At 42.0% G+C, this 27,235-nt stretch overlaps 1 protein-coding gene across 12 annotated transcripts in view; it reads right to left on the bottom strand.

The window, feature by feature from the left end:
* Positions 1 to 1,951: 1,951 nt before the first annotated feature.
* MITF (melanocyte inducing transcription factor) overlaps positions 1,952 to 27,235 on the bottom strand; it is a 112,658-nt gene continuing 87,374 nt past the window's right edge. For 3 of the 12 annotated variants that reach the window (XM_041118708.1, XM_030043915.2, XM_030043910.2), the window contains 8 exons: positions 23,712 to 23,939; positions 22,495 to 22,578; positions 21,025 to 21,120; positions 15,016 to 15,133; positions 11,738 to 11,812; positions 10,623 to 10,698; positions 8,772 to 8,919; positions 1,952 to 6,055 (listed from right to left, as the gene is read on the bottom strand). In XM_041118708.1, coding sequence (XP_040974642.1) covers positions 5,654 to 6,055; positions 8,772 to 8,919; positions 10,623 to 10,698; positions 11,738 to 11,812; positions 15,016 to 15,133; positions 21,025 to 21,120; positions 22,495 to 22,578; positions 23,712 to 23,939 — 1,227 coding nt within the window. In that variant the 3' untranslated portion in view covers positions 1,952 to 5,653. Of the gene's footprint in view, positions 6,056 to 8,771; positions 8,920 to 10,622; positions 10,699 to 11,737; positions 11,813 to 15,015; positions 15,134 to 21,024; positions 21,121 to 22,494; positions 22,579 to 23,711; positions 23,940 to 25,067; positions 25,274 to 27,235 lie in introns of those variants that run through there. The other 9 variants (XM_041118704.1, XM_030043916.2, XM_041118707.1 and 6 more) reach the window with 7 other exon arrangements.

Here is a 27,235-nt window from a genome sequence, read left to right as displayed (position 1 = left end):
AAATAGAGCAGTTTGAAGTAAGGATGCACTTCGGATCACAGGCAAAGGCAACAGCGATGGTCAGTGCACATGCATTTAACCTGCGAGCAAGCATCCTATTAAATCTTACTGATTTTAATAAGTCAGGGACGCTTTTTCAAGCCACATCCCTACAATTTTAAGCAAGCGGATCTCAAAGGAGCTGCAGAAACAGAGTACGACCACCATCCAGAGCCGGGACTACCCCCAGATGCGACAGCAAAAGGAGCAGCAGCTGCTGAACCTGCAGAAGCAACGTAATCACCGTCTCCTTGCCCGCATCGAGAGCGGCTGAGCTCCCAGGTGCGTCTCCTCGAAGGAAAGCGCGATGCGGTGACACGGTGGCAGGACCCTGCCGCGCCGCTGCACCACGCAGCCGAGCCCCACAGCGTCCCACAGCCCGGCCACGGGGCTTTCCAGCAAACCAGACCCCACCGGGTGTTGGCGGCCTTAACATACGCTTTCTTACCCCGCGCAGAATTTTTCAGGCTTGTCCAAAGGAACTAAAAGGCTTCTAACCACATCTGCTGCCAGCTCTTTGCTGACACACACTGAGCAACTACTTACAGCCGTTATCCCCGCGACGGGTTTTCTTCCCGCTCCTCCCGCGTTCTGCAACCCAGCCAAAACCCAGAGCTGCTCCCACCGACAAGAAATTCACTCCCAAAACAGCGCTGGCACAACTGACCACCAAAAGGAAAGCCAAAATGCATCTACAATCTCAAACTTAAATTAGAAACTATATCCTAGGCTGCTCATAAAAACATTCCCAATTGCAGTACTACAATGCCACATTCTAACACCGTGCTGCATTTTTGAAGAAATAGCAATACAAAGCCTGCTGGAAACACAAGCTTTAACTCAAGTATCTTCTACAAAGAGGGAGCAGGGCTTTTCTACTGTACTCCTAGCAGGGTCAGGTAGCTTCGCCCAGCATTTTTTGTTTGGTTGTTTTTTAAACTGAGTGATGCAGGACAGCTAGTCAGTTTTAATCGCAACTGAATTAAGTATTTGCTACTCCTAATAGGTTTCAGATTTTCAAGAGAGGCCAAATTCAAGACTTCTGTTGGTTGTATTCTGGGCTTAAAACCCATGAGAGGATAGGCATTAGCCACCACTGCTGCTGCAGCAACGTCCACAGAGACGGCGAGGACTCCACGCTGTGAGCACAGTAAGCAACAGCATGTCCAAGAACAAGACCAGAAGGGATGAAAGCAACAGAGAGACAGGGAGAAACGACGAAGATGGGAAGACAAAACAAGACCTAACCAGCACTAGCTGCAGCTCCCAGCACGGTCCAGGAGCAGACGTCTGCACATTAGGTGAGCGGGGGGTTCAGAGGAGCGACCCCGCGGGCGAGCAGAGAGAGGACGGGGATCTCTCCCTGCTCAGGTCAGCCGGAGGAGGTGGTGAGATGCTTCTGCGTAGGACTGCTGGGGGTAGGTGACCTTGCAGGAGTGACAGCGTGGCGAAGAGGTGTAGGTACCCCGAGGGCTCACCGAGGCCATGCCTGACACAGGGCATCTGGCGGGAGGCGAAGGGCAACGCAGCCGGGGGCGGTTTTGGGAGACACTCCTTTGAGAAGGGAGGGAGGCGAAAGGCAAGAGCCCACGGGAGGGGAGAGAGGCAATGATGTTTTTCCACGTCTACCTGTTTTGTTCCTTACGCTGGACCGTAAGTTTGGGGTCTATCCGCTTCGGTGTGTATTTGCAAAGCCCAAGCGGGGCCTGATCCGTAGCTCCGTCTCCCCCCGTGCTACCGCAATACAAACACAACCGGACAGCTGCGGTACAACCGGGGCTGCTGACCGACACCAGGTCAGGAACACGGACACATCCAGCGCCAAGTCACAAACACAGGAGCACTGCTGGGACTCCAAATGCACGGAAAAACAAGATTCACTTACATGGAAAACGAGTGGCTTACACAGACATATGTGAAAAACCAAATGCTTTAATCCATCTATCAAGAACAACAGTTCAAATTATTTCATTGGATACATTAATATTGATCCATAATTTACAGTGCTATGGACCATACACAAATTATTGCTGCAGTCAACAGCAGATGAATATCAACATTACAGTACCAAGCATCATAGCAAGAGGCAGTAATTAATGTCACTTTTTCAAGAAATATAGGTATTTATACTATTATCAACATCAGCTTCCCCCCCAGTGCATTTTATGTCAAACAACATAAATGTAAGTGCATTATTTTGTGCTTTGTGCTTTCCTTATGTACCTTCTTTTTGCTTTTACAGGTTGTAAGAGTTAAATATTGCTTTAGAGGCCAAAAGCAGTAAGGAAGAACTTCATGGTACTCTGCACGCTCCTGCTTGTTGCATGGCTTTGGCAAAGTGAGAACTGGTAGGTCCCCCATCCACCCGCTCAGGAAAGCCACTGCCGGCCCAGTGTCACACAAGACACCATCATCAGACTGGGCAACAACTTCTGTCCATCTCGCTCCACCCAGTTCATGCCAAACCCTGCCTGTAATTGCTCTCCCTGTCCTCTGCCATCGATCCCCTGTAAAACGTCAGGGCCACACGTTCACAATGCTCGAACGGGCAAAGACGTCTCCAGTTCGCACCCGCCTGGAGCTCCACGTCTCCTAGAGATGTCCCCACTGCAGTGTCAACATGCTTCCATTCAAAGGGTGGGCAAACCCAGAGGAGGGCTGTAGCCTAAGGGAACACGGGGTGAAGAGCGAGCAGGGCACAGCCGAGTCGTACGTTACCCCAGAGCAACACAACGTACGGGGAACACGCAACACAGCTGCTGGGGCCGCAGCGACTTTTATCAAGAAATCCAGCTCTTGATGTAACGGTTTTCCTTGAATCCTAACTCGTCTCCACACAGCATGTAGCCAAAAATCAAGTCATGGCCGTCAGTGAGTACCAGTGGTTTCACATAAGCTTGAAAAATATTTATATACCACAGTCTAGACTTCAATTTCTGAATGCCCAGCACGGGCATCAACCCAAAGCCTTATTTAACATATTCAGTGGTTTTCAGTTACTACACTCAAGCGAGCACGCCCTGATTTTGTACAATGCTGCAGAGCTGTCCCATTTTAATGGGGAAGGGTAACGCAACCCTGTGTTACAGCTTACAAGCATTTTACAGCCCTGATTTTCTTTACCTGTCACCATTACCAAACGGCAGCACCAGAAGCCTGTACCCGCATACTCGACTCGGAGCTAACTACGGCACAGCTGCCTTGCAGAGAATTTCCCTGCCCGAGGGCCACGACGGCCGCAGCGCATCCTGCAGGCTCCCGGGTCCTGCCCTGGGCCAGAGCTTCACTACCCTAGGAAAGACACATTCCCAAAAGCTGTCTGGGGTGGGGGGGGGGAGAGGCATCATTATAATCTAACTCCAGCTCCTCCTTCAAAAAATAAAAATAAAAAAATTTAAAAAAAAACCAAAAAAAAAGCCACAACCCGGTGGTTGCATCAATGCTAACACACAGCTCGCTGCTCAAGCAGAAACGGAGACAGCCGGACGCAGCCAGCGACAGCCACGGAAAAGAGCGACACGAAGGTAGACCCCAGAGTACCGTAACAGCAAGTTGCGTCCCCGCCGAGCCCCGCGCCCCTCACCACCAGCGCCGGGAGGAGCGGGGCCGGGCAGGGGACGCTTCAAGAACCATTCCGCGGGGAAACGTTTGGGTGAAAGCTCAGCGAGCCACGCCACGGGCTACGGGAACTCCCGACGTCGTCCCCAGCTGCCCCATCGCTACCCAATTCACATTTGATTTCTGAACACTAACTAACTGCTGCGACCAAGGTTTCCTTATGAAGCCTGCCAAACTGGCACTCAAGTCACTAACCGTTTCACTTATCCTATGTAATTTCCAGTGTAGCACAAAGGAGAACGGGAAGCTCTTTTGTTTTCTATACGTAGGCACCATGCTACACTTCAACATCCCATGAAACACCACCCTAAAGCTCTCTCCTATGCCACACTTCAGTCAGTGCTAGTCAAGGAAGACTACAACTAGAGTTTAAGGCACTTCATTCTGAACGAGATACGCTTGCCTGCCGCTTGCGAGTCAGCTGTAGGCTGCTATTGAGAAATCCATTCAATCCGTCTAGCTCGTAACACCACATGTCACCTCTGTAAAACACCTAGGCTTGATATAATACAAGTATAACTACCGTTATTGCATAGGACTACACTTGAGTAGATAATGCACCGAACTACTTTTACAACATTGTTGCATGTTAAAAAATAATAACATTGTTATCAAGTAACAGTTATTTGCAGATACAGTAATTTACTCTTTTTTTTGTTTGTTTGTTTGTTTTTTTCTTATGTCAGCCCCAGTGCTGAAATAAAACACAAAATTACTATAACGGGTATATTAACTACATAGTTATGTTTCCAAGCATATTACTACTTTTTTCTGTATCACTAAAAATAAATATGTAAGTTCAGTTTCTCTACAGAGTTGTTTTATTACCTAATCTAAATTTGTACTCTACCTTAAATGTGTTTAAAAACATTTTCAAAGTGAGACTGTAATATACAAAATATTCTCAAAATCTCTCTTAAAACACAGAACCCTGCATAAAAGCTTCCTTTCAAGTGTTTACAAAGAACGCAGAAAACTTCCAATGAGTTTTAAAAATGTCAAAAAATTGTTGCAATATTAAGAGGCAAAAATCTTACAAATGAAATACAAATATATTTAAAACAAAAAGTTGAGGATAACTAAGGAATCCATGCAAATCAAAATAAACTGTACAATGCAATTTAAAAAAAATAAAGCCAATTAGATATGTACAACATAATGCGCCCAGCTGATGTATCAATTTTTTTTTGTCCAAAGAGTGTATACCAACTTACAGTGCTCCTGCTTGGTTTACTGTTGGCAAGCCATCAATGCGTGTTTCAAAACAAAATAAAAATCTAAGAGAAAAACTCGAACCATGATCAAAAGGAAAACCCAGATCAGCTCAGAGTAAAATTAAACAGCACTCTGAGAAAGAGACTTGCATCTCCCTGCAATTTTCAGCAACAGCATTTTATATCACAATCAACACAATCAGGATGTCTTAACACTTTTTTTTTGTTTGCTTGTATTCTGAGTGGAGTAGGGTGGGTATTTTTCCCTAAACACTTGTCATGTAAAGACCAACGTTTGAGGGACACTGTATCTTTAAGGCAGCACTATTCAATTAATACAATTACAAATTGGACTTTTTTTTTTTTTTTTTGGTTTCTTTACATTCTTGAACTTTACATTTTGTTTCCAAGTAAATAGGTTGCATTTACAATTCTACGATTCCCCCCTCCCCCCCCAGTAGAAACAGACTCTTCATTTGTAATTCTATTGCTTTGAGTAGATTTGACCAGTTCAAAGTTCTTGGTGAATCCAGTTCACAGATACTGTACATATGCTGTACAATATTTTGGAGGCATTGGTAGTTTTAAAATAGAATATACAAGTTTCTTCACAAAAATTCTAAAAAAAATCCTATATATATAATATATACACACACGCACACACACTGGGCTACTGATGAAGCACAAGGAAAAAAAAAAATCAAAAAATTCTACAAAAGGTAAATTATTTAATCTACTGATCAAGAAACAAAGCAGTTTATGAAAGGTGTGCCAAGTGTATGCTAACAAGCATGATCGGTGTCCTCCATGCTCACGCTGCTCCGCCTGCTACTCGTCTTCGATGCTCCAGGGGACACAGAGGAAAGCAGCGGGTCAGTTACTCCGACAGGGGAGAGGGTATCGTCCATCAAGATATCTTCCAGTTTGGATCCCATTTTTGCAGGAACGCTGTAAGTGCCAGTCGGTTCAGTCACGTTTCCGAGGTTGTCACTGAAGGTGATGGTACCGTCAGTGAGATCGAGGGTGGTAGTGCAAGACAGGTCTGTGTGGTGCGGCATGATGTCTTGGTTGCAGTTGTCCAGCACAGGTTCTTGTTTGATGACCCTGTTGACCATGTCAGGGGAGCAAAGGCCTGTAGATGGAACAAGGGACAGTCCGTGTGCCCGAGCTTGCATCTCAAGTTCCTGTGAAGGAGGATAAGGGACAAATTAAGAAAAAACCTGAAAGCAAAATCTGTCATCTTACGCTCTTGTGTACTGCGACTTAGTTTCCTTCTGTTGTACACAAACCGTTCCCTCCCTTTCCAGTAGCAACGAGTGCTTGCACCTTGTACAATCCTGCCCGCAGTCTGTCACCTGAACATCAGTCTCTTGTAGAGGTGGGTGAACACCACCCCACACAGGTCCTCCACACTTCTCCTCAGGACCTACACCAGAGCCAAAACCCAGTGCTCTGTAGAACAGACACATTTCCCCCTGGGCCTCTTCCCAAACCAGTGCCACAGTAGGCAAGTTTGGCATCAGGTCAGGTGAGGAAAGCATTTAAAAGTCGGGAGAAAAAAAAAAAAAGTGAAATAGCAGAAGCATAGGCTCAGTACTTTTTAAAAAGTCGTATGTGAAGGCATAGCATGTCTATATGATGCTTGTCATTTCCTGCCGAGACACTGGAAGGGACATTTCTCATTCTACAAGTCCGGTAGAGCTGGCAGCAAAGAGGTCAGCCGAAACTGAGCAACACTATTCCTGCACTGAAATATTATAGGCAAGTCACAGCCAGGATTCTTCGAATCTTCATGAAAAGTTTAAGTCCCACCTTCACATTTAATCATACAGATGCACTTGACTGAAAACAGATAATAGAAGAATTCACTTAAATGCCCTTTCACAAATGCAGCAGTAAGAGAGATGTTTTGCTTCTACTTATGCATTATGTTAGGCAATCACAATCACTGTTGTGATTGTACTGTTTCTGGATATTCCTGTCACTGAGCTTGATTAATAGGCCTTTTTCCATTTTCAAGCTAAGACAACAAGCTTGTAATGGCACACTGCAAGATCAATGGAGAAGGTGGAACAAAGAAGCACTTATTCCATCAGCTAATGTCCCAAAATCAGGAGTTTCTTACTCTGTGCTTAATCAGAATCAACGCAAAAATGGAAAAAAAAAGACTAGGTTATTTGCTGCCAGTTGTATTGCCCATTATTCAAGGGTCTGGTTTTTATGTTTTTTTGATTGAAGAAGGAGCCAGAGCAGATGGATAATGCAAAGGAGGATGGAAGATGCTTAAAAAGTGATCTGACTTAACTTTGAAATACCACTGCTTGATGTTGCTCTGCAGAAGGGTTGCACATCTTTATCATCTCACTCCAGCAAACAGATTGTCCAACAAAGCACAAAAACTGCGCTGAAGCTCAACCCAGCCTGTTCTATTTTAAAGCTGTTTACTGCCACACTTGACTCTCAGGTATTTCTAGCTTCATTATCTACTTTGTGGATTAGCCCTGCTGTGGTTCAGGGGTCTCCTGACACAGCAGCAAGCCTGGCACACTGCAGCCTGCATGCAGAGTTCAGCTGTTCACACTGCAGGTGAGTAGCAACACGAGAGTATCTGGGACATCGCTGTCTCTGTGTTAGGTGTTCTCACACCCAATTCTAGATACGCTTCTTTAATTACCCTTTTATGAAGAGGGGGCGGATAGCCAGCTATCTTTGCCCACCTGGAGAAGAGAGTTGACAACAAAAGCTGTATAGGGTGCAAAGCTAAGGTTTCCTATCCAGCTTGAGGTGAAAGCAAAGGAATTAATTAGAGAAATGGAGTTCTCGCCCCAAATCTCAGTGTAATATAGGCTATTGGGAACCTGGGTGAATCTAAAAAGGCAACGACCCATGGACAAAGCATATTCATGCCACCTACTGCTTTTCAGCATTGAACAGGATAACTGTTTTACAGCCCTACAGACTTCAAGGAACAAGGAAGACAACAAACCATAGCTCTTCGGACAAAAAAAAGCAGCTCAGCATCCCTAGCTCTTGGCTGTCTTGCTGCAAAAACTCTTGGAGCCCTCACATTAGGTGTGCTTCTCTGCAACTGCTGTCAGACAAGCCAGGCAGCTTCAACATTAAATACAGCTGCCAGACCCCAAGATACCTATGGGGAACTCAAGATACAGTGCTGCAGCATCTGTCACCAATACTGCCCTCCCTGCCCATTTTGTCCTGCAAGCAGTATTTACCCTCCACCAGAAAGCAGATGACAGGTTCCTGCAGAGCATCAGGGAGATGCCGGTCAAGAGAAGAAATAAGAGATCAGATGTAAAAGACAGCAATCTGCAGAGCTTTTCTGACAGAGAGGGCCTGGATTGGTCCCCAAATAATTTAGAAAATCCACAAGCAAAACAAAAAGATTTCATTTATTGCCATTTGTCCGAAACAGCTTCAGAAGAAAAGAAAAAAAGCACTAAAGCTACAGGTCAAAAAACCTCCACAAACAAGACAACTAAAGTGAACATACTCCCAAACAGCTGAACTGAATTTCATCACTATCAACAAACAGATGATAAATGAAGTCCCAATTTCTTAGGTCTGCATGCAGAAAAAAATATTAGCATACAAACCTTTTTTATAGGATGGTTTGCAACTTATGTTGGCCATGGTAGACCAAAAATAGACCAGTCCTAATTGCTTTACTAGAGTGTTGGGACTTTATTTTACTTTTTTTTTAAACTAGTGTATCTTGGGTTTTTTTCTGGAAACATCTCTGCAGACATCTCAGCGTTGGTCACCATTAATTAAAATGATGGTTCCTTCCAGCTCATATTTCTACAAACCAGCTTCAGTTACCATTATTTGCAGCCACACACTGCAACAACAAGAGCACTTGCAGCTTATTTATCAGCAAACCTGTATTCTGAGCAGCAGGTGCCTGTTGGCATGTTCCAACTTCTTCTGTCTGTTCTCAAGCTCCTTCGTGCGTTGCTGTTCTCTTTGCAGCTTACGGATGTAGTCCACCGAGGCTTTTAGAATCGTTCCCTTATTCCAGCGCATATCCCTTTGAAATCAATAAAAAAGGAAGAGTTAAGGTTCTCAGGGAGGCTTTATTTTATAATCATTACCTTCACATCAGCAGCTATGATTACACCTCACATATACGTAACACCTGGCTAGTATTTATTCCAAGTTCATGCATACAGAAGGCATTTGAAATGCACTAGAGGGGGCCAGAGCACAGCTATTGCGAAGCAGGCTGCCCCAGCCCCGGCCCAGCCGAAGGCACAGAGCCCAGGCGCTGCCCTGCGGCCCCCCCAGGCTCCCCAAAGCCCCCCCCGGGGCCAAGCCCCTGCCTTCTGCGCAGTTTGGGACCAGCGCTGCGCAAGAGCCACTGAAGACCCGGGGGCTCCTTTCGTTGCCTTACGGCAAGGCTGAGAGACAACAACAAATCCCCGCAAGACTCTTTCTCAAAACGTGGCACGGTTTGCTAGCTGGGTGATGCCCGATTTTGGCTGGGGAATTAAAAGGATCATATATGACCTGGTGCTGCTGTGGGAGAAAGACCTGAGGCTCTTTAGCTCCCAAGAAGCAGCAAGCGATAGCCCTCCTGGTGGCACTGTATCGCAGCTGTGTTACGGTAGGAAGAGAAGAGCGCAATACAGCAGCATATTCAAGTACTTTAAACCCTGGATAAAACACAAATGCCGCGTTGCAGCCTAGAGGTGATGGTTCTTCAGTCAGGCAGTTGCATGCCTCCCATACTGCTTCTCCCACACTAATCCTCCCACACCCGCTTTAGAGAGAGAGGCTGCCTGCATCATCATCTCCCCCACATCATCTTACTTTGTTTAAATTTTAAAAAAAAGTTTACTGCAGACCATCAGACCAAAGATCCACCTGTCCCGTAGGTTGATACTGCGCAATATTGTCTTGCTTGCCTTAGAGGAAGCTGAGCAGCCTCTCTGAAGAGTAGCTATAAGTTGCTCCATGAGCATCTGCCTTAAAATAATGGAAACTCTCCCCAAAAGTCTCACGGGGCATTGATTCAGATTTAAGTGACACTTTCAAGCTCCAGAGCAAGGGGGGTTCCTTGCTACTGAATCAGCATTGGGAAAGTGTTAAGACAAGTTAGTAGCAATAAAGTTACCTAAAAGAACTACTGGGAAATTACCAGAAACACTGGCGAATTATCAGTGAACAGACACACAGCTATGTTCTTTATTTTGCTGCTTTTTTCTTGGTGGGAAGGGGAATATGATGGCTTCCCTGATGAACTGCCCTCCATTTTCACAGAAAGAGGGATTGGTTCTGTCTTGCCAAGCTATGACATCTAATAAATTAAAAGAATCATTTAGCAAGACAAGCAGTCAGGCAGCCAGCTAAGCAGCGAGACTAGACTAAGGTTTCACATCCTGACAACTCGACCTCTGGTAAGGCAGTCATTCCTAGCACCAACCCCAGCCCTGCCGGGTGCTGAGCTGCTGCACAACGGTACAGTGACTGTTTTGTGACAAAAATCAACAAATTAATGTAACTTCAGCAAGTTCCAAAAGGGAAAAAAATAACTCCCAAAACAATCTACAAAAAATATAATGGAACCTTCATGTATTTCTACACTCAGGGAGTGCCAAGATCATACAACAAAACTCAGGATATTTTTTTTTTTTTGTAAATCCTTTTTCTCCCCTAAGTTTTTTCGGTTTTTTGTTTGGTTTTTTTTTTTAAACACCTCCCTCCCAGTCTCCTTGGGCACATTATACTTACGGGTCATTTGACTTGGGTATCAAAGTGCCTAGTTCTTTTATACGATCATTAATATTAAATCTTCTTCTTCGTTCAACTTCAGGAAAAACAACACAAATGTTACAAGTAATATTCACACTTAATTACAACATACAAAGTGTTTCATCAAAGATTTCTTTAAGCACCTTTAAAATGTTCACCTGAAGCTTAAAATCCAGTAACAGAGTAATTTATTTTGCTCTCCTACACATGGACACACTAAGACGGAAGTTCTGTCTATACTGTAAAAATGTGGGACTGCTGAAGTGGCAGTTAAACTGAGACACTAAAAACCAGGATGGCTGCATTAGCATAAGACTCAACTGAGAAGCAAATGTTTTCCTAGGGAAAAGCGTCACAGACAAATTCAGAGACAAAAACTTAGATGCTCAAGGAAATCCCAAAGCAGGAAAAGGGACAAAATGTATAGGCTCTTTTTTAAAAATACTCTTCCAGATGCAACTTTCTGAGGATCCAAAAGTTAAACTTAAATACCAATTTTCCTGCATTAGCTTTTCATGCTATGAAAAAGGCTTCTGAATAGCTCAAGGCATGAAACAGTTCCTTTCTTCTAGTAATAAAAAGTATAAAAGGACAACTTAAGGATCCTTTAAGTCACAAGATGCTCATTACTTTAAAATGGTTTTTTCCAACTTGGAAATAAGTGTTCCCTTCAAAAGCAGGATTTTTAAAATTGCCACACTGAGGGTGCACACTGATGTTTAAAGTCACAAATTGACCACATAGCTAAGATTTTAGATTAGTTTAACAAAGGGGAAAAAAAAAAAAGGGCAAAATTGTGCAAGGTGGATTTGTTAAAAGCAGCTGTATCAAATGTTGTTCCCAGTAATTCCACTGATAACAACCACCTGTTCACTTGGTTTATTGAAAAAAAAAATAGAGTTTAAAATTCAATAGTAGGTTTAAGCATACATTTCACAAGAATTCAAGATATTTCCTCTATGGGCATAACATAATGAACTGGTACTATATACTACTTGCAGTGTCTTGTTCAGATTTAAACCAGCAGCATTCAAATGTTTAATGCGTAAAATCATTACTAGAACTGGTGCAAAATGCGAAGAACCAAAACTTACTCAAGTTGTGATTGTCTTTCTTTTGCCTCTCCTTAGCCAATGCTCTCGCTTCTGACTCTGTAGGAAAAATACATGCTGTGCATGTGAATGAAGTAATTAGAATTCAAGCAATTCAAACACAACATTTCAGTCTGTGAAACATTTGCGCAGGAAGCCTGATTGATATTTGTCAAAGCAATTATTACAGTCATTCCAAGGGGTGAGAAGGGCCTGTACAGTAAGCTGTGATTGCCAAAACACAACGCTGGTGTTGAACTTCACTCCTGCACCTGCAGAGCACCTCTACCCACACTTCCCAAACTGACTTCCATGACGAGAACGTTTCCCACGGAGGCCCTGACTCAGCAAGGTATTTGAGGACAACAAACTGCTGAAATCCAACATACCTTCTCCTACGTTTACATACAGCCGGCACGCTTACGTACCACACAGAAGCTGAACCAGAGGAACAGCATGCTTATTGCATTGCTACCTGGGCAGGATGTGAAGCAGTCAGGAGTCAGAGGCTCTGCTCACTGGAATTAAGGCTACATCCTTTTGTGGCACGTGCATGCACATCACCACAAGACGCAAGACGTAACTTAAGCGACCTATTAAAAATACTGCATTTTCCAGCTACACTAACTGTTCTCATTATATGAAAAAAAAGATGAAAAATTCAACACCTTTATTAGCAATAATGTCAGAAAACAATGGTCCTTGCTTCAGGAAAAGCAAAAAGAAAAGTAATGATAACCATGCTGCACACTAGCTGTCTCCCCAACTCAGAAGTGCTCTTAACCTTGCTCCACATGTTCATTATCAGACTTCAGCATACAATAGTACAGGCAAAAGCATAATTAAATTTGTTATTTTCAGTTCTCATTTGATCTTACATTTCTCAAGCAATTTTAAGTATTTTCATGTTTGCTCTACGTATTTTAATTTTTTAAAAATGTGAGGTCATTAATCCTTGCCCTGTTGCATTTATATCTCAAAACCACCAAGCATTTAGTTTCACAGTTAAGTCAGTGAGGAGGAATGAGTGTATGATCTATTATCACACATTCCATTACAGAAACAAAACCCCTCACTGACTCCAATAAGTTTCTTTCCTGTATTATTTTATTAAAGAATACGGATTATGTCCCACACAATTCAAAATAACAGCTGATAAGGATTTCCCTTGGAGTACTGGAAGCTTACTACTTCATTGCTTAAAATACAGAGCTACCCGAACATTATACGCAGTATAACAAGACATATCCATTTCTATGCTAGGCTCCCAAAGGATCCTCCCAAAAGTGCGAAAGATTGTTGCACGTCTTAATGAAATCTGGGCTTAATCCGACATTGCCTTATGAAACAGATATGAGGTTTGAAAGGCCAAAACTGATAGAAACTGCACTCCCGGGTGAGCAGGATTCCCATTAAATGCTTCAGTAACTACAGCTGAGAACTCACAACCATCATCAAGATCAGACACTGGGGATAACAGATTTGATTGGGGGGGGCGGTTCTTCATCATTTTGATATTTATACAGCAAGATGAAGAAAAGTTTCTGACAAATGCTAGATTTAAATATTGCAAACTCTCTCCAGCCTAGCTCCAATAGCAAAATCAGGAAGTGGAGAACCAAAAGACTCCTGCCTGCAATAACACGCTGATTTTAAAATCACTGGCTGTCGAAAGCACCATCAATAGCGCTTTCTGCACAAAGGCTTGGTCAGATCAGTGTCAAAGTGACACTGTTAATTTTGAGTTTAATTCCTAAACATCTCCTAAATAAAATGCAATCTGCTAGCATATACTTTGAACAGAAAAAGCACTCACCTGATTTTTTTCTCTGTACAGGTAAATATAACATATAGACATTTAACTTAGTTCAGGTCTACTCTGATGTACTGAGGACTTCCATAAGACCACTTCACTCACTGATTTCCCCTGTCTTTCTGCCTTCTTTGCCTGAAGTCTTACACAACCATCTGCAGTGAATCCACTAGCCTGGGCATCTGACAAGTTGGATGTTTAGGTTGCAGTCTACAGCCAGCTTTACCTTTCTATAACTGGGGCAATGAAACTGTCTGTAACGCAGGACTTTGAGTAGTTCTCATCCCCTCCCACCCTTCTCTTAACATAGTTCCATCACTGTACAAGCTTTTCTTTTTCTAGCAGCCACAATTCATTGTGCAGTTTCTGTGTCTTCATTTGGTGCTGAACTCAAATTTTGTGCAGTCATCTAAATGCAAATATCCACCAGCTCAGAGATGTGGCATTTCCTCCTGAGAAGCTGACTCCTGGGCTATTAAAACTGCTCTACTTAAACTAATTCTTGCCCAGAACCTGCTTTGCAACTGAGTCAGCCTGGGAGTTTTCACAACAGAAACCCAGAAAGATGACAGACAAGAAACTATGCCTCTACCATACTGCATATAGTATGACTCCTTGTTGGGCTTAAGAACAGCCATTTCTGGGTATTATGATGATTTTGTCATCAGTTCTAGAATGGATCTCCATTTGTTCATCCTGCGGACAAGCTTGCCTTGTATACCATAACCTACCTGTGGTTATATCCTTTCAAGTGAAGTGAAACAGCAAAAATAAAACATGCTTGAGAATACAAAACTTACTTCTTCCTTGAAACTATTTAGCTTCTATATACATGTGCTTGAGAAAAAGAGGCTTTTAATGTCCCCCTTCCCTCCCCCTGCCTCTGATGGCTTATTCAGAGCACTGCTGGAGGACCTGACAGGACAAGAAATATACAGGACGCTTCATTTTCATCTTAATTTAAGACGTCCATATTCTCTCTCTTGAGTGCCTAATTTTACACTTTATAGGATCTAGGTGTCCAGATTTCATATTACAACAGGCTATTTGTTCATTACTGCCCTCCCCTAGTAGAGTAAAGCCTCAACATGTAGCATTCCTTGACACGAATCCCACAGAGACTCCAGATGTGAAGTTTGGTGTTGATAGAGCAAACAAGAAGCCCAAACCAGAAAACAGCTCTGCAAGAGATGCATGGAAGTTTCCTGTGACACAATGCTTTCAATGTGCAGATTTGACTATAACAACTAGGGACTTTATCGTAACTTGTCACAGTGAACACACACATACCCACATAACTGCATTGCAGGCTAATACATCTGCTAAAAAATGGTCTGCAAAGCAAAAAGTAACTATTCATCCATACATTCTTTCTCGTAACAGAAATTATACCCGATATCACCTATTCAGGTGAAACAAATTATACAATTGTATTATTGCTCCAAGGTGGGATTTTAGACATATTTACCTGTGAGCTCCCTTTTTATATTAGGAAGATTAGCTGGACATGAGTTGCTGATGTTTAGTCCTGGAGGAGGCATGCTTTGGTTGCCATAAAGGTCAATCAAATTGCCAGACACAGGCAACTGGAAAAAAGAAACACGGAAAAGGATCATTTGGTTTGTCCTTATGAAAGGCTTTGTACAGAAGAACAGAGTTAGGATCTGCTAAGAAATCTGTGCTCTTTTCCATGTGCAAACAGACCATGCAAGAAGGTCAGCAAAAGTCACAGATATGCACAGGCCTGAGGAATAAAACACCTACATTGAGAAAATTCTGTCTTCTCTCCTCAAGAATATGCAGGCAGAGAATATGCAGAAGAGGTAACATGCTGACAATATTGCAGTATTGTTGCTCCTTGGTTTTCAGTGAAACTATTACATCTGTACCCCCATCGCTTCTCTTACTCAAAACATCTGAAAGAGCCTACAGAACTCTCCCGGAGGAAGCCCCTCTTTTTTCAGGAATATGTGAGTGAAAGTACTTAGCAAGTTGTCACATGGCTGAGGAAGAACACTGTATTAATCAATTGCATTTTTCATGTGATTTGAAAGCTACCTACACAGAAAACATTTAAGTTTACTTTAACTTGGTTTTCGCCTTATGTAACAAGAACATGCATCAGTAGGAGGAAGATTATTTTTACATTAAGTTTCCTCAATTACTTGTTCATTCTGCTACTCTTATTTAGGTATGTTTAAGAAAGGAGATCTATAGAGAAATAGGATGGTATTCCAACAAGACTTATCAAAGCTATCCCTTTAAATTGAAAGGTATTTAAAGAAGTTTACATTTACCCTGAGTGGATTATTTTACCCATCTCTTTTTTGTTTTCAAACTAGGTTTTGAAAAAGACAGGTACAAAACACTTTGGTATCTTATCTGACTGGCAATACTTCTTATCATTGCTGCAAAGAAAACCAATCCCCCCAAGACACTGATCCTGCAGTGATTAGAGTAAGTATTAACTTTACACCTGTGTAATTAAAAACATTGTGAAAACAATGGAGTGAGTCACAGCCTGGACTACTGAACTCCTACTGATGGTCCTTGCCGGACTGAGACCTAAGAAAATTTCTCCATCCGGAGCCATCTGGAGCTACCGTAAGAAGCAAAGTTTATATGTATCCATTAAAGTGCCACCAGCTAGAAGCTGGGCTGATACTTGTCTTGAACAGACAGTGGCCAACAACAAAGTTGCCCGACTCAATCTTTAAGTGACAGAGGAAAAATATAACTGAATTCTCACCAAGATTCAGTCTTACAATTCCTCACCCTCCCCTTAGCTCCTGACTGCAATATAAAAATAAATTAAAAAAAAAAAAAAAAAAAAAAAAAAAGGAACGTCTATAGTAAAGCTAAGGTCACAGCTGTCCATCACAGACTATGGTCCCAGTTGTGACCTACCCGCATTAATGTCAGGGTGACCACTCACTCTCACTGCTCTATAAGGCTGACCCTTGTATCTTTTGGCCCCTCAAATGTATCCATGACATAGGCACAGCAATAGCGTCATACGCCCTTCTGACTTGGATGTGCTTTTTCTATTCATGCTCCTATCCATGGGGAGAGCACAAAGACCTTGTTTGTAGCCCAGGGACTTGAAGTTCAAAACCAGACATGTGAAATCTAATTAGGAATTTTGGGGCGGGAGGGGGGAAATACATTCTTTTCAGAAATCTAGAAACTAGCATCTCAAAGCCTGGGTACAGCAGCTAGGTTATAATGAAACATGGAGAACAGTTAAAGTCACCAAGCTGCTTGCCTTACTGCAAAATGGACCTGGCTTGTTACAAGTTTGTGATGTTTTTTTTATCATCCCCTCCCTCCCCCAGGTGTAAACACTGTGCCAGATTTTCTGTGTAAATAAACAGGACCTGTGTAAGCAATCACCACAAAAGGGGACAGTAACACAGGCAGCAGCTGCTGAACATGCACACTGAAGTCCTGCAGAAGTTGCAAGCACCAGAGGAACCCAACCAAGAGCTGCGCAACATCCAAAGCACAAGCACTGCTGATGCAGCGTTAGCTAAACAAAGGAAGATGAAGGGAGAAATCTGCACAGCTGCTAAACTTTGTAGGTTTGCATGTACACACGAATGCTTATCAAGGAAATTTGTATTAAAGGTTGATGCCAACAGCCTCAGTTTAAATCAGTGATCCATAAGCAAAGAGACTGATTGCCTTCTTTCTTTGACTACTTTTCCCAGCAAGCTGAACTCCACAGGTCAAAGCTTCAGTTTTAACTTTTCACTATGAGTGTGACTACATGTATGGTCCACACTCATACTCAGTATGAGCCTCTGAGAAGCCTCTTCTCCAGAATGGCTGCAAGTCACATCTTTGGGACTAACTTTATACAATTCCCTTTGAATGAAAAATATAAAGTGCATACAACACTTCAGCTCATCTCACGTGGCTAAAATACCTGCAGTTAAAGATAAGTTAAAATTGAGGCACATCCTCTGTTCACAATTATATTCCAGGTCCCAGAGGGATAAAATAGTTGAGTTGTAAGGTAAGACTAATAATCATTAGTGCAGAGTTTAGGGAACTGCAAAGGGGAGAAGACCCCTACATGCTGAGGGCATTGGTTTGAAATGGACAAGTCAGCAGTGCTGTGAGCACACAAAAGCAGCCACTAGGCTGAAAAGGGGCAAAATACCCCCAAACCAAAACCAGAAGGGGCTTATAATGGACACAATGCAGCGACACCTAGGCATCTAATTCAAATGCTTCCTATTGGAAGAAACTAGGAAAAATTAAACATTGTTTGCAAACATTTCAGCTCTAATCTATTAAGACAGACAAGCCTTTCATGCCTTTCCCCAAGTACAAAGAGATGGGAAAACGTTCAAAACTCCCACAGCCATTTCACTGGGAAGATGGAGTCTCAAAACTTTGAGAAAGACATGGAATTTTCTGGTGCTGAGGCTCCTTCCCTGTCTTCTCCAAACTCTAGCATGTTTCCAGCCTAAACATGCTTTCCTTAAGGCTTTCTTAGCTACTTCTGGCTAAGAAGAAATTTAAACACCGCGTCAGTCAGATCATCCACCTTTACTCTCCCAAAAAGTAAATGCGGGAGGAGTGGCTTATGCCAGGCTTAGCTTGTTATCTCGATTGAAATAGCATGGTGTAAAATGCCTTCATTTGTAAGATTTCATAATTCTAGGCCTTGGCTTCACAAGGTGCAGAAACATACCAAGAAAAACAAATTTCAGCCTTCCTATCACTTTGCATCTACTTTTTTTCTTTTTTTTTTTTAATAACTACTTTTATAGAACAGAAATATCAAATATGGTTATTATTTCTGCAGATTCATCATAGTGTACATTCAGGGGAGTCTGACGCTTTCCTTTCTCCTCCACTACTCCAACAAAACAAGCACCCACATTCAGGTCATTGAGGCTCTGTATAAAATCACTGAGACATCAGCTGTGAGATCAACAATGCTGCTTCTAAGGTATCAGTACACACTGCAATAGATTTTGCTCCCCCAGCTCATGCAGCCTACGATGTATTACTGTGTTGTTCCCTCACCTACAAGCACATGCTCAGCAACAGTCCCTGAAATAAGACTCCTCTCTACTTCTGGAGTTTAACTTCCACAGGAAAGTCACATTTAGAAGTGGAGCTGCACATACTCGCATGGCTTTCCATGTCAGACTCTTGCTAGAATTGATTAGTTGGATGAATTAGTTGACATCTCAACCTGGCATACAAGAGTACTTTACACAGTACCTAGCAATTCAATTACTAGGTCATACCTATGCAGAAAACCCTCTTGGCAAACTAGTGACCATTTTGTGATACTTTTCACCACAGAAGCAAAGCCAGTTAACTTGTGACCCAATACCAAAGTTTACAAACACTTCCACAAGTAGTTGATTGCAATGAGCCCTTTTCAATTAAGAGGTACTTGGAAACTTCCCTTAGCTCCCTCTACACAGAAATCTCTGCTTTTGCTTATCAATTAAGTACTGTTACCAAATGTAACAAACTGGTCCTTTTGTTCTTTGTTGGTTATGGAACAATAGCAGCCTTTGTCATAGTCTCAGCACAACTATTTATAGGTTGCGTCTCTTTAGAGACCATTTCCTCTCTTGATTTCTTCCACAGCTACTTAGCTCAGTCTACGGACATTAATTCCTTATTAGTAAAATGTTGTGTGTTTTAAGAGCTAAATCCTGTTCCAAAAGAAACCTGTCTCTTACACCAGGTTAATGTTTTCCCCTAAACCAACTGTTGGGAAACATGGTTCAATTTCCATCTCTTCAGGATTCGTACGAGGTTAATTCAGAGACTGAAACATGCTTTTTGTCTCCAGCAATTTAAATGTATTAGTAACGAAGTCTTAATTCTACTATTTCTTTATGTTACAGACTTCACCACATACAGCGGGCAATTTTTGAAATTTCATGGCAAATGTGGATCAGGCAGTCTTTACAAGGCTTAGTGTCACGCAGAAAGCAGGAGGGATACAGACTACCCTACATATTGACTACATGGACTCCTTGCACCAAAAGAGTGCGGAGTAGCGTTATATCCTTGCCTGGAAACAAAGAGCCACTGCTGGGGTACCTGTGAAATAAGAGAGGAAGAAAAGTACAAAGAAATCCAAGTCCCCTCTAATTTAATGGGTCCCAATCCAATGGAACTTCAGAGAAAGGACTCCAGAAGAACCAGATCCCTCAATAAAAAAAAAAAAAAAAAGAAAGAAAAAGAGTAACTATCTTGAAAACTATCTTTTTTACAGGTTTTTAAGTTTTCCACTCCAATTCCAGGGCAGATGCACTTTTGAAGTCATCTTACATTAAAGGAAAATTTATTTGTTCCGGTAGGACTCTGCAGTTATTTCTCAGTCTACTCAAAGGGCACTATTTAGCAAGGGATGCTGGTGGGCCGTTTCCTGCGGCATGCACCACGTCTCCAAGAGGGCTGTGGGAATCTGTGGGAGCGTCGGACTAGGTTAATGCGACATCAGACGAGTACTGTCAGCAAATGTAAAGCTATGCTACAAAATTGATGCTATGTGGTAAGCTGTAAATTTTGGCACTAGATAAAAAAAAGAAACAGACGCCAGCCCTGGCAGACATCTACTCAGCCAGATCTAACAGCACTTAAGCCTAAGGCAAAAAATTCACTGGAGCTACCCTCCACAAAAGATCAAAATAAGATTATGCCAGAAGTACGATTATATTAATGCTCGCAGCAATGTGAACCAGCAACCAGAAACAGCAACTCGGAGGTAACCTGCTCCTTCCCTCAGTCACCGGTTCTTGCACCTCTGTGTTTTTGTCTTTTGTCACAGGCTTCCTAGGTCCCCTTCTCCTGTTCAGTTTTTAAGCTTCTTTATTCCTTCCCCTTTTGTTTGTTTTGAAGGTTGGTTTTTTAATTATTTTTTTTCTCCCCCTAAATTTTGTAACATCTTTGCTGTCATCTAGCTAGGGCCTTCTCTCCATTTGAAATCAGGTTAAGCTAAAGCTATGATGTTAGAGCTAACAGTTAAACTAGAGGGTCTCTGGATAGGGATGCTAACATGTGCTTAAGCATGGTGTACAATTTCTTAATTGAACATGGTAAGATACAGGAACCTGGGGTGCCAGAGGTTTCTTCTAGGTTTTCCAAAGCCAAGTATAATGACCATGGCGATTTTTAATACGAATGGGTATGAGCTCACTCTGGTGAGCCTAGTTCGCTCCTCTGTTACAATCCTCTCACAGACTAACCTAACTTTGAAATAAGAAAAGCAAAATTGTCCCTTGTATTGCCTCGACCTGACTCCAGCTTGCGTTTTTAAAACTCACATTTTTCATTGCAACTGTATACCTTTAGCTCTTCAAAGAAAAACTAATTACACTTTATGGGACAATACAATAACTACTTAATTGCTTGGAAAAAACCCACATGCTACAGTTTTGCATTCTCTCAAGGAAGGAGAATTAGACTTAACAACAGAAGGAAAGGACCATTGTACCGTATTTGCCATTTGCAGGGCTGGGTCCATCAAGCCAAGGATTTCTTCATTGTAACTTGACTCCAGACTAATTATGTCATCGATCACATCATCCATCTGCAGCAGAAAAGGTGGACAAAGAAAAACAAAGCAGTTACCAAAACCACTAGGATACAGAGGCCTGGCAAACCACTTCAGCCACACACTGGCTCTCTGCAGCGTGGGCCCAAGCAGAGGTGCCTGTGCAGTTTTGCCACGCACCAAATCCAATCCCTCAGCCATGACTCCCGCTATTCAGCCAGGACATTCGGGTTATGAGAAAGCTGAGGCTTCGTGGTCTAACCCACTCCTCCCACCAGCAGTTACCCTGCACTACCTGCCCACGGACACACTGTTCCTCCCAGGTACGGAGGAGGAGATAGCTCCCCATAAAACGAGCCACGCTAACGACGTGAAACCCTCTCCCCCGTGCAGCACTGCCTGCCTACCCTCCACCTCCTTCCTCTAGTTGTGGGGTCAAAACCTGCGTACAGACAGTAACGCCCAAGCCCCTGACACCCGCAGGGGAAGGAGAGGGAACAAAGGCTTGCTGCTGGGTGACAGGCTGCCCACCACGGACAACAAAATCCGTTGGATTCATGTCCCTCATACACCCTCCCAGGAAGCGCCACCCAAGAGCAGCTGGGAGATGATTTTAGTTGGATGCAAGCAATCTTCTTTCTGGGGCTGGGCTGGAAAGTGCCTTTGTAAGCTCCTGCACGGGCAGGAGAAACCCATGCAGGTGTTCCAAACTGTCCTGCAGGATTGACTATTTCCTTTTTGCTCACTATAAAAAAGGAGCTTAAATGACAGTCATCTACAAAATCAATACATAACGCTGATGGTAGAAATAGTACTATATGGCATTTTTATATCAGCTCCAGAAAGTGTGATCAGAACCAATCACGCTGACTGCAAGTGAGGGCAAGAAAGGAACTAAGAGTTACAGCCCATATCCAAAGTCTCGTTACTAGAAGTAAAAAACCCTTAGCTGAAAAAATAAAATAAAATAAAATAAAAATAAAATAAAATAAAATAGGATGACTACTGAGGACAAATTATCATGGACAGATTAAAACCTTTTCATATCATTTTTTTAAATGCAACTGTGATCTGCATAGAAATGTGGTCTTAGAAACTATCAGGACAAGAACACATACATGCAGTCTCGAGAAGACTGCATTAGAAAAGATTTCCTGAAGTGAGACCTTAAAGCATGGTTGATACATTCTTCTGCTATAGCATTACAGTGCTAGAAAAGCACTAGCCTTCTTCGGATGTCTTAATGCACTTTTGACATCAATGCTAATAAACATTGGTTTGTTCCTTAAATACATCTTATATTCAGCTTCTTAAAGACACTACGGGGCAAGTTTATTCTTCAACATAACTTCAAAGAAACATGCTCATTAGAAAGGGGACCTGTGCTCCAACTCCTGTGTCATCCAGTACCTGCATGCATGATGCTCGTGAGTGTGTATTCAGAGCCGGGCACTCACTCTCAACCCTGCTTTGCTCTTCAAATTTATAAAATCCCTGCAGAAATAAAAAGGAAAAAAAGAAGGGGAAAAAAAAAAAAAAAAAGAAAAAGCAAAGCATGGATCTGAGTTCATGGCACAGTCTCCGTCCCAAAAAGAGCACGATTGAAACAGTGTCATGCACACATGTGCCTGATGACACAGCAAAGTGAAGCTATAAATATCTTGAGGAAAAAAAAGATTTGGGTACAACTGGGATGATAGGGTGGAACTATTTGATTTGCTTTTCTTTTGAAGCTATGGAGCACAAGTAATTTCTCTTGCATCTGCAAAACATGTTCTGTAATAACTGTTTCTCAAAGTTGCATAACGTTTTCCTCACAGAGTGCATCTGTATTAAAAATCTGGCACAAAGGCTTGAGGGGGGAGGATGAGAGGACACGAGGAGCTCTACAATTGTCTTCTATTTGTCAAGTTACAAAATTATTGACGTGATTCTTACACTTGTTAATAACTTTCAATCATCTTCCTTCAGCACGTGAGCACATGTGTCACATCCAACTAAGTTTTTGCCAGCAAAGATTAAGACAAGGTTGCAAAGGACTTCTAGGCATAGGCTAGTGAAGTCTTTTATTTGCAGCACTGAGCTCATCATGAAACAGCAAACAGTAACATTTTAGGGTATATTAGCTGGGATAATCTGGCCTTCCAGCTAACCAAGAGACTTGCTCAAATTTTACTGTAAAAATATCTAAAATAGCTCAAAAAGCTTTGTGTTTTTCAGTTATTTTTGCTATGCTCTTGGCTCTTTCTACACTGAATGAGCCATAAATAACATTATTGCAGAAAGCTACAGCTTACAAAACTGCTTTGTATTCTCCAAAGGTCAATTATTCACTGTGTGCATCAAGCAAGGGGGAGGGAAAAAAAAAAAAGTAAGTAGTTTTAATAACTAGCTAAAATAGTTCAAAAAAGAGGAAGTTAGATGGACACAGTTTTTTTGCCAAAATGTTCTATGCAAATACGTATTCATCAGGCAGACACAGAGGTAGTGGTTGCATTTTCAAAGTGAACAGTTCAGAAAACAAGACAAACGTAACATCTTAACATGATCAAATACGGTTTAAAACAGAAAGCAAGCAGATTGCAATTCCATTTTACTGAAAAATATGCAGGGTGAGAGTGTATTACCTCTTTTTCACAGTTGGAGTTAAGGGTAAGCATAGCCATTGGGCTGTTGGGCGCGCTGCTTCCAGTTCCAGGCGGCATGACATGATCACCGGGCTGGTTTGGACATGGCAAGCTCAGGGCTTGGTTGGCATGTTTATTTGCTAGAGTGGTAGAGAGGTACTGCTTTACCTGCTGCCGCTGGGCTTGCTGAATATGGTACTTGGTTGGATTCTCAAGGTGAGTCTGCACCTGTATGACACAATTTTAAAAGTACTTTATTGTTTTACAACATCATTATACGTGCTGTTGATTTGAGCTATACATTTGTGACATATATACCAGCTAAGCATTTGACTTAAAAGTACAAACCTGTACGTCCCCAAGGAAGTCAGCAGCGCTTCACTAATTCACATTCGGTGGCAAGAAATCAGTTTATGAGCTAGTGTTTCAATAACTTACTTATTAATGGTAAACCAAGAAGTTCCACTTATTTTTCTACAATGTGAGATTTTCACTTAAAGCCAACGCTCAGGTTTTCCAGTTTATACAGATACTCCAGAACAGACGGTTCTCCGTTCAGACCTTCAGCTACGCAACATTTAGTTTTCACTAAAATATGGAGAAACGAGTTGCACTGCAGGACCCATTTTACTTGTTTGTAGCTACCAATTAAAACCAAATACTATGGATTGCTATCCTTTATCAGATGTCAAGTAACAGAGAGATCAAAAGGTTTGTTGGTTTTTGTTTTGTTGGTGGTTTTTTTTTTAAAGTAACACATTGGTTAAAAAAAAAGGAATACACCATTTTTTTGCCTACAAATTATTTATATCTCAGATATATGGCCTAAATCAGATACAAATAAGACAGCCTGTTTATAAACACATTATGCAAATATGATGCAAGAAAAGAAGTGTTTCAGTTCAGATCAATCACTATCCTCAGCAACAGCTATTTTTGCATTTAAGATAAGCTTTTCAGTACTTACAATTTTTTTTTTTATACAAAATATGAAAAACCTCATCCTGAACTATTCTCGCACACCCTAAATAAGCAAGAGAAGAAAGGCAATTTTTTTCCGTGCAAGATTTTCACCATATCCTGGAAACTATTTGTCACCCTTCTTTGACCATTAATGTTTTTATCAGAAGGTAGAAAACAAGCCAAAATACAATAATACTCTGAGAAGGTTTTTTTTGTTTTAGAACAGTTCCATTAAAGTGACTTTTGCTGTTACAAGTGATCACGTATGTCCCCCACTCATCTTTGTGGAAGAAATTAAATAAAGCATACTAGATACCAGAGGAGAAGGATTTCCTGTATACTGTAAGCCTTCTTAGCAACAGGTTTTAAAGTAAGTCTGCAATAATAACTCACCTGATAATGATTATACTCAAGCATTTCCAGCATACTACTTAGAGGTTGCGAGAGAAGCGACTGCAATATCCTTTGCTCTACGCTACTCCAGTTTGAGGGATTCACATATGGAAGCACCATAAACAAGCTACCCCAAAACAGCAGAAGAAACTTGAATGCCACTGCCCAGACTTATAGTATCCTACGCTAATTAGCCATGCATGTAGAGAAACAAACAGTTCACACAGGGGCTTTTCTTGGAAGCTATGCAAGTTTAGCCCTAAGTATTGGTATTTTTTTTTCCCTGGCCTTGACATCATGCTTTTTCATAAACATAAAAGGACCTTTTAAGTGATGGGCTATCAAAGTCAGATTGACAGTTCGCTCAAGGCTAATTCACTATTCATCTTTCATTCCAGTCGTACTAATAGACAATGGTATTTTTCTTTAGCAGTAAGGTTAAAAGTTTTTAAGTACGAAGTAAGAAATAACTGAACAAATGTCCTACAAGCCTAATGCATATCCCCTGGCAGTGGGGTGCGCCGGATAAACCCATGGGGCTACACAGTCCTATCTTCAGCTTCTTGGTGCAGCAGTCCACCGCCCTGCCCCGCACAGCCGCCGGTCCACGCAGGACCTGCCGTTGAACACAAAGGATTTGAAAAAGCTCTACCACGTCCTCAGCCTCCCTGGTGCTTCAGAGCCCATATAATTCTGTCTCAGTCTACAGCTGGAAGAAGTTTTCCAGTTCAGCAATGGTTGACAATGGGCTATAACGTGTCCCAAATGCACTTACCTGCACTGGTACAAGAGTCACAGTACTGTGCACAGTCCCTACACCTTCCAGAACTTACTTTTTCTTTCTGTCCAACCCCTTGACCAAAGCTTGTACTCAAGCACAGGCATCAAAAGCTGCTCAACTTGCATTATTTTCCCAAGTCTCTGCTGCACAGGGAAGCACACTTAAGATAGCGTTTCTAGAGAGTTTAATCTGATTTGCTGCACTAAATTGCAAGACAACACAATACAGAAGTCTGCTGTGATAAGTACAACACTCGCTTTGTCAGTCCCAAACTGCGTTATCAATTTTCCTGTCACCAGTGGCAAGAGTTACGCTACCCAGATAAGTCTATTTTTCACTTAAATTTTCATCTTCTGAGTAGATAAAGTTATCAGTAAACGAGTTATTTTCATAACACTTATCTTTGAATATGTTATTTTAAAAACAAGCCCTACTTGTCTGACACAATTTGCACATTCCTTTTCCTGTGGCGAAGGGATGAAGCAAAGCCTCTCCTCTCCGCACCCATCTCCTACCCACTCCCTACGCTCCCAGGAGAGAGACCTGCAAAATTCCAAGGTCCACATCTCAACTGTGCATCATCAAATATTATATTATTTATAATATATACTAATACACTGAACTGACTCCACTACATGTCAAGTTTTGAAACACACAATGACATAGGATTTTTGTTGGCAAAACACATACTTATTCCACAAGAACATACTTTCCCCAAGATTTTGTTGTATTATACTACATCAGAATAGTTAGCGTTATTTTGCTACTCTTTTTTTTTTTTTTTTTTTTAAATGGGCTGTGCTGCCTTCAGTATGCGTTCTTTCTCAAACCTTTAAGTTGCAGATTTCTACTTAATACAGAAGTATAACTGTTCTCTGAGAATTTTATTCTTGCTGAGAAGTGCATCCTCTCTGGTACAGGGCAACAGGTTTCAGCTGCAGTTCAGAAGCTACTGTCTGCTTTTTTCTTTTTTTCCTGTTTTGGGGGGGGCGGGGGGTGGGTGGGCAGGGAATCTTTCCTGCTTGCCCACCCTTACAGTAAATTTAACAGCTAGATAAACACTACTGCATATTTGTGTGCAGCATAACTGCAAAGGCAAATTATAATCTAGCCAATTTAATTCCTGACACACCACACAGTCACTTTGGCTCACAGAAAATGGTATATCCTTCTGGAAGTATTCTGAACAGTTATCCAGTAGACCACATTTTCATGTAGAGTCAACTCTTGCTACACATGGGCAACAAGTGACTCTGAGGAAATTAATTTACTGTCAGGTGTCTGGGCTTCAAATCAGCGGCAGGGTATAAGATGCTCTATTGCCTTTACAGAAAAAAAACCTACCAGAAGAACCATAGTCATTATACACTAGATAGGCACAGTTCTC

This window comes from Aquila chrysaetos, chromosome 20 (assembly GCF_900496995.4).
Source record: "Aquila chrysaetos chrysaetos chromosome 20, bAquChr1.4, whole genome shotgun sequence".
Taxonomy (NCBI): Eukaryota; Metazoa; Chordata; class Aves; order Accipitriformes; family Accipitridae; genus Aquila; species Aquila chrysaetos.
Note: the sequence above shows the minus strand (reverse complement) of the source record. Positions and strands in the feature narration are given on the sequence as shown.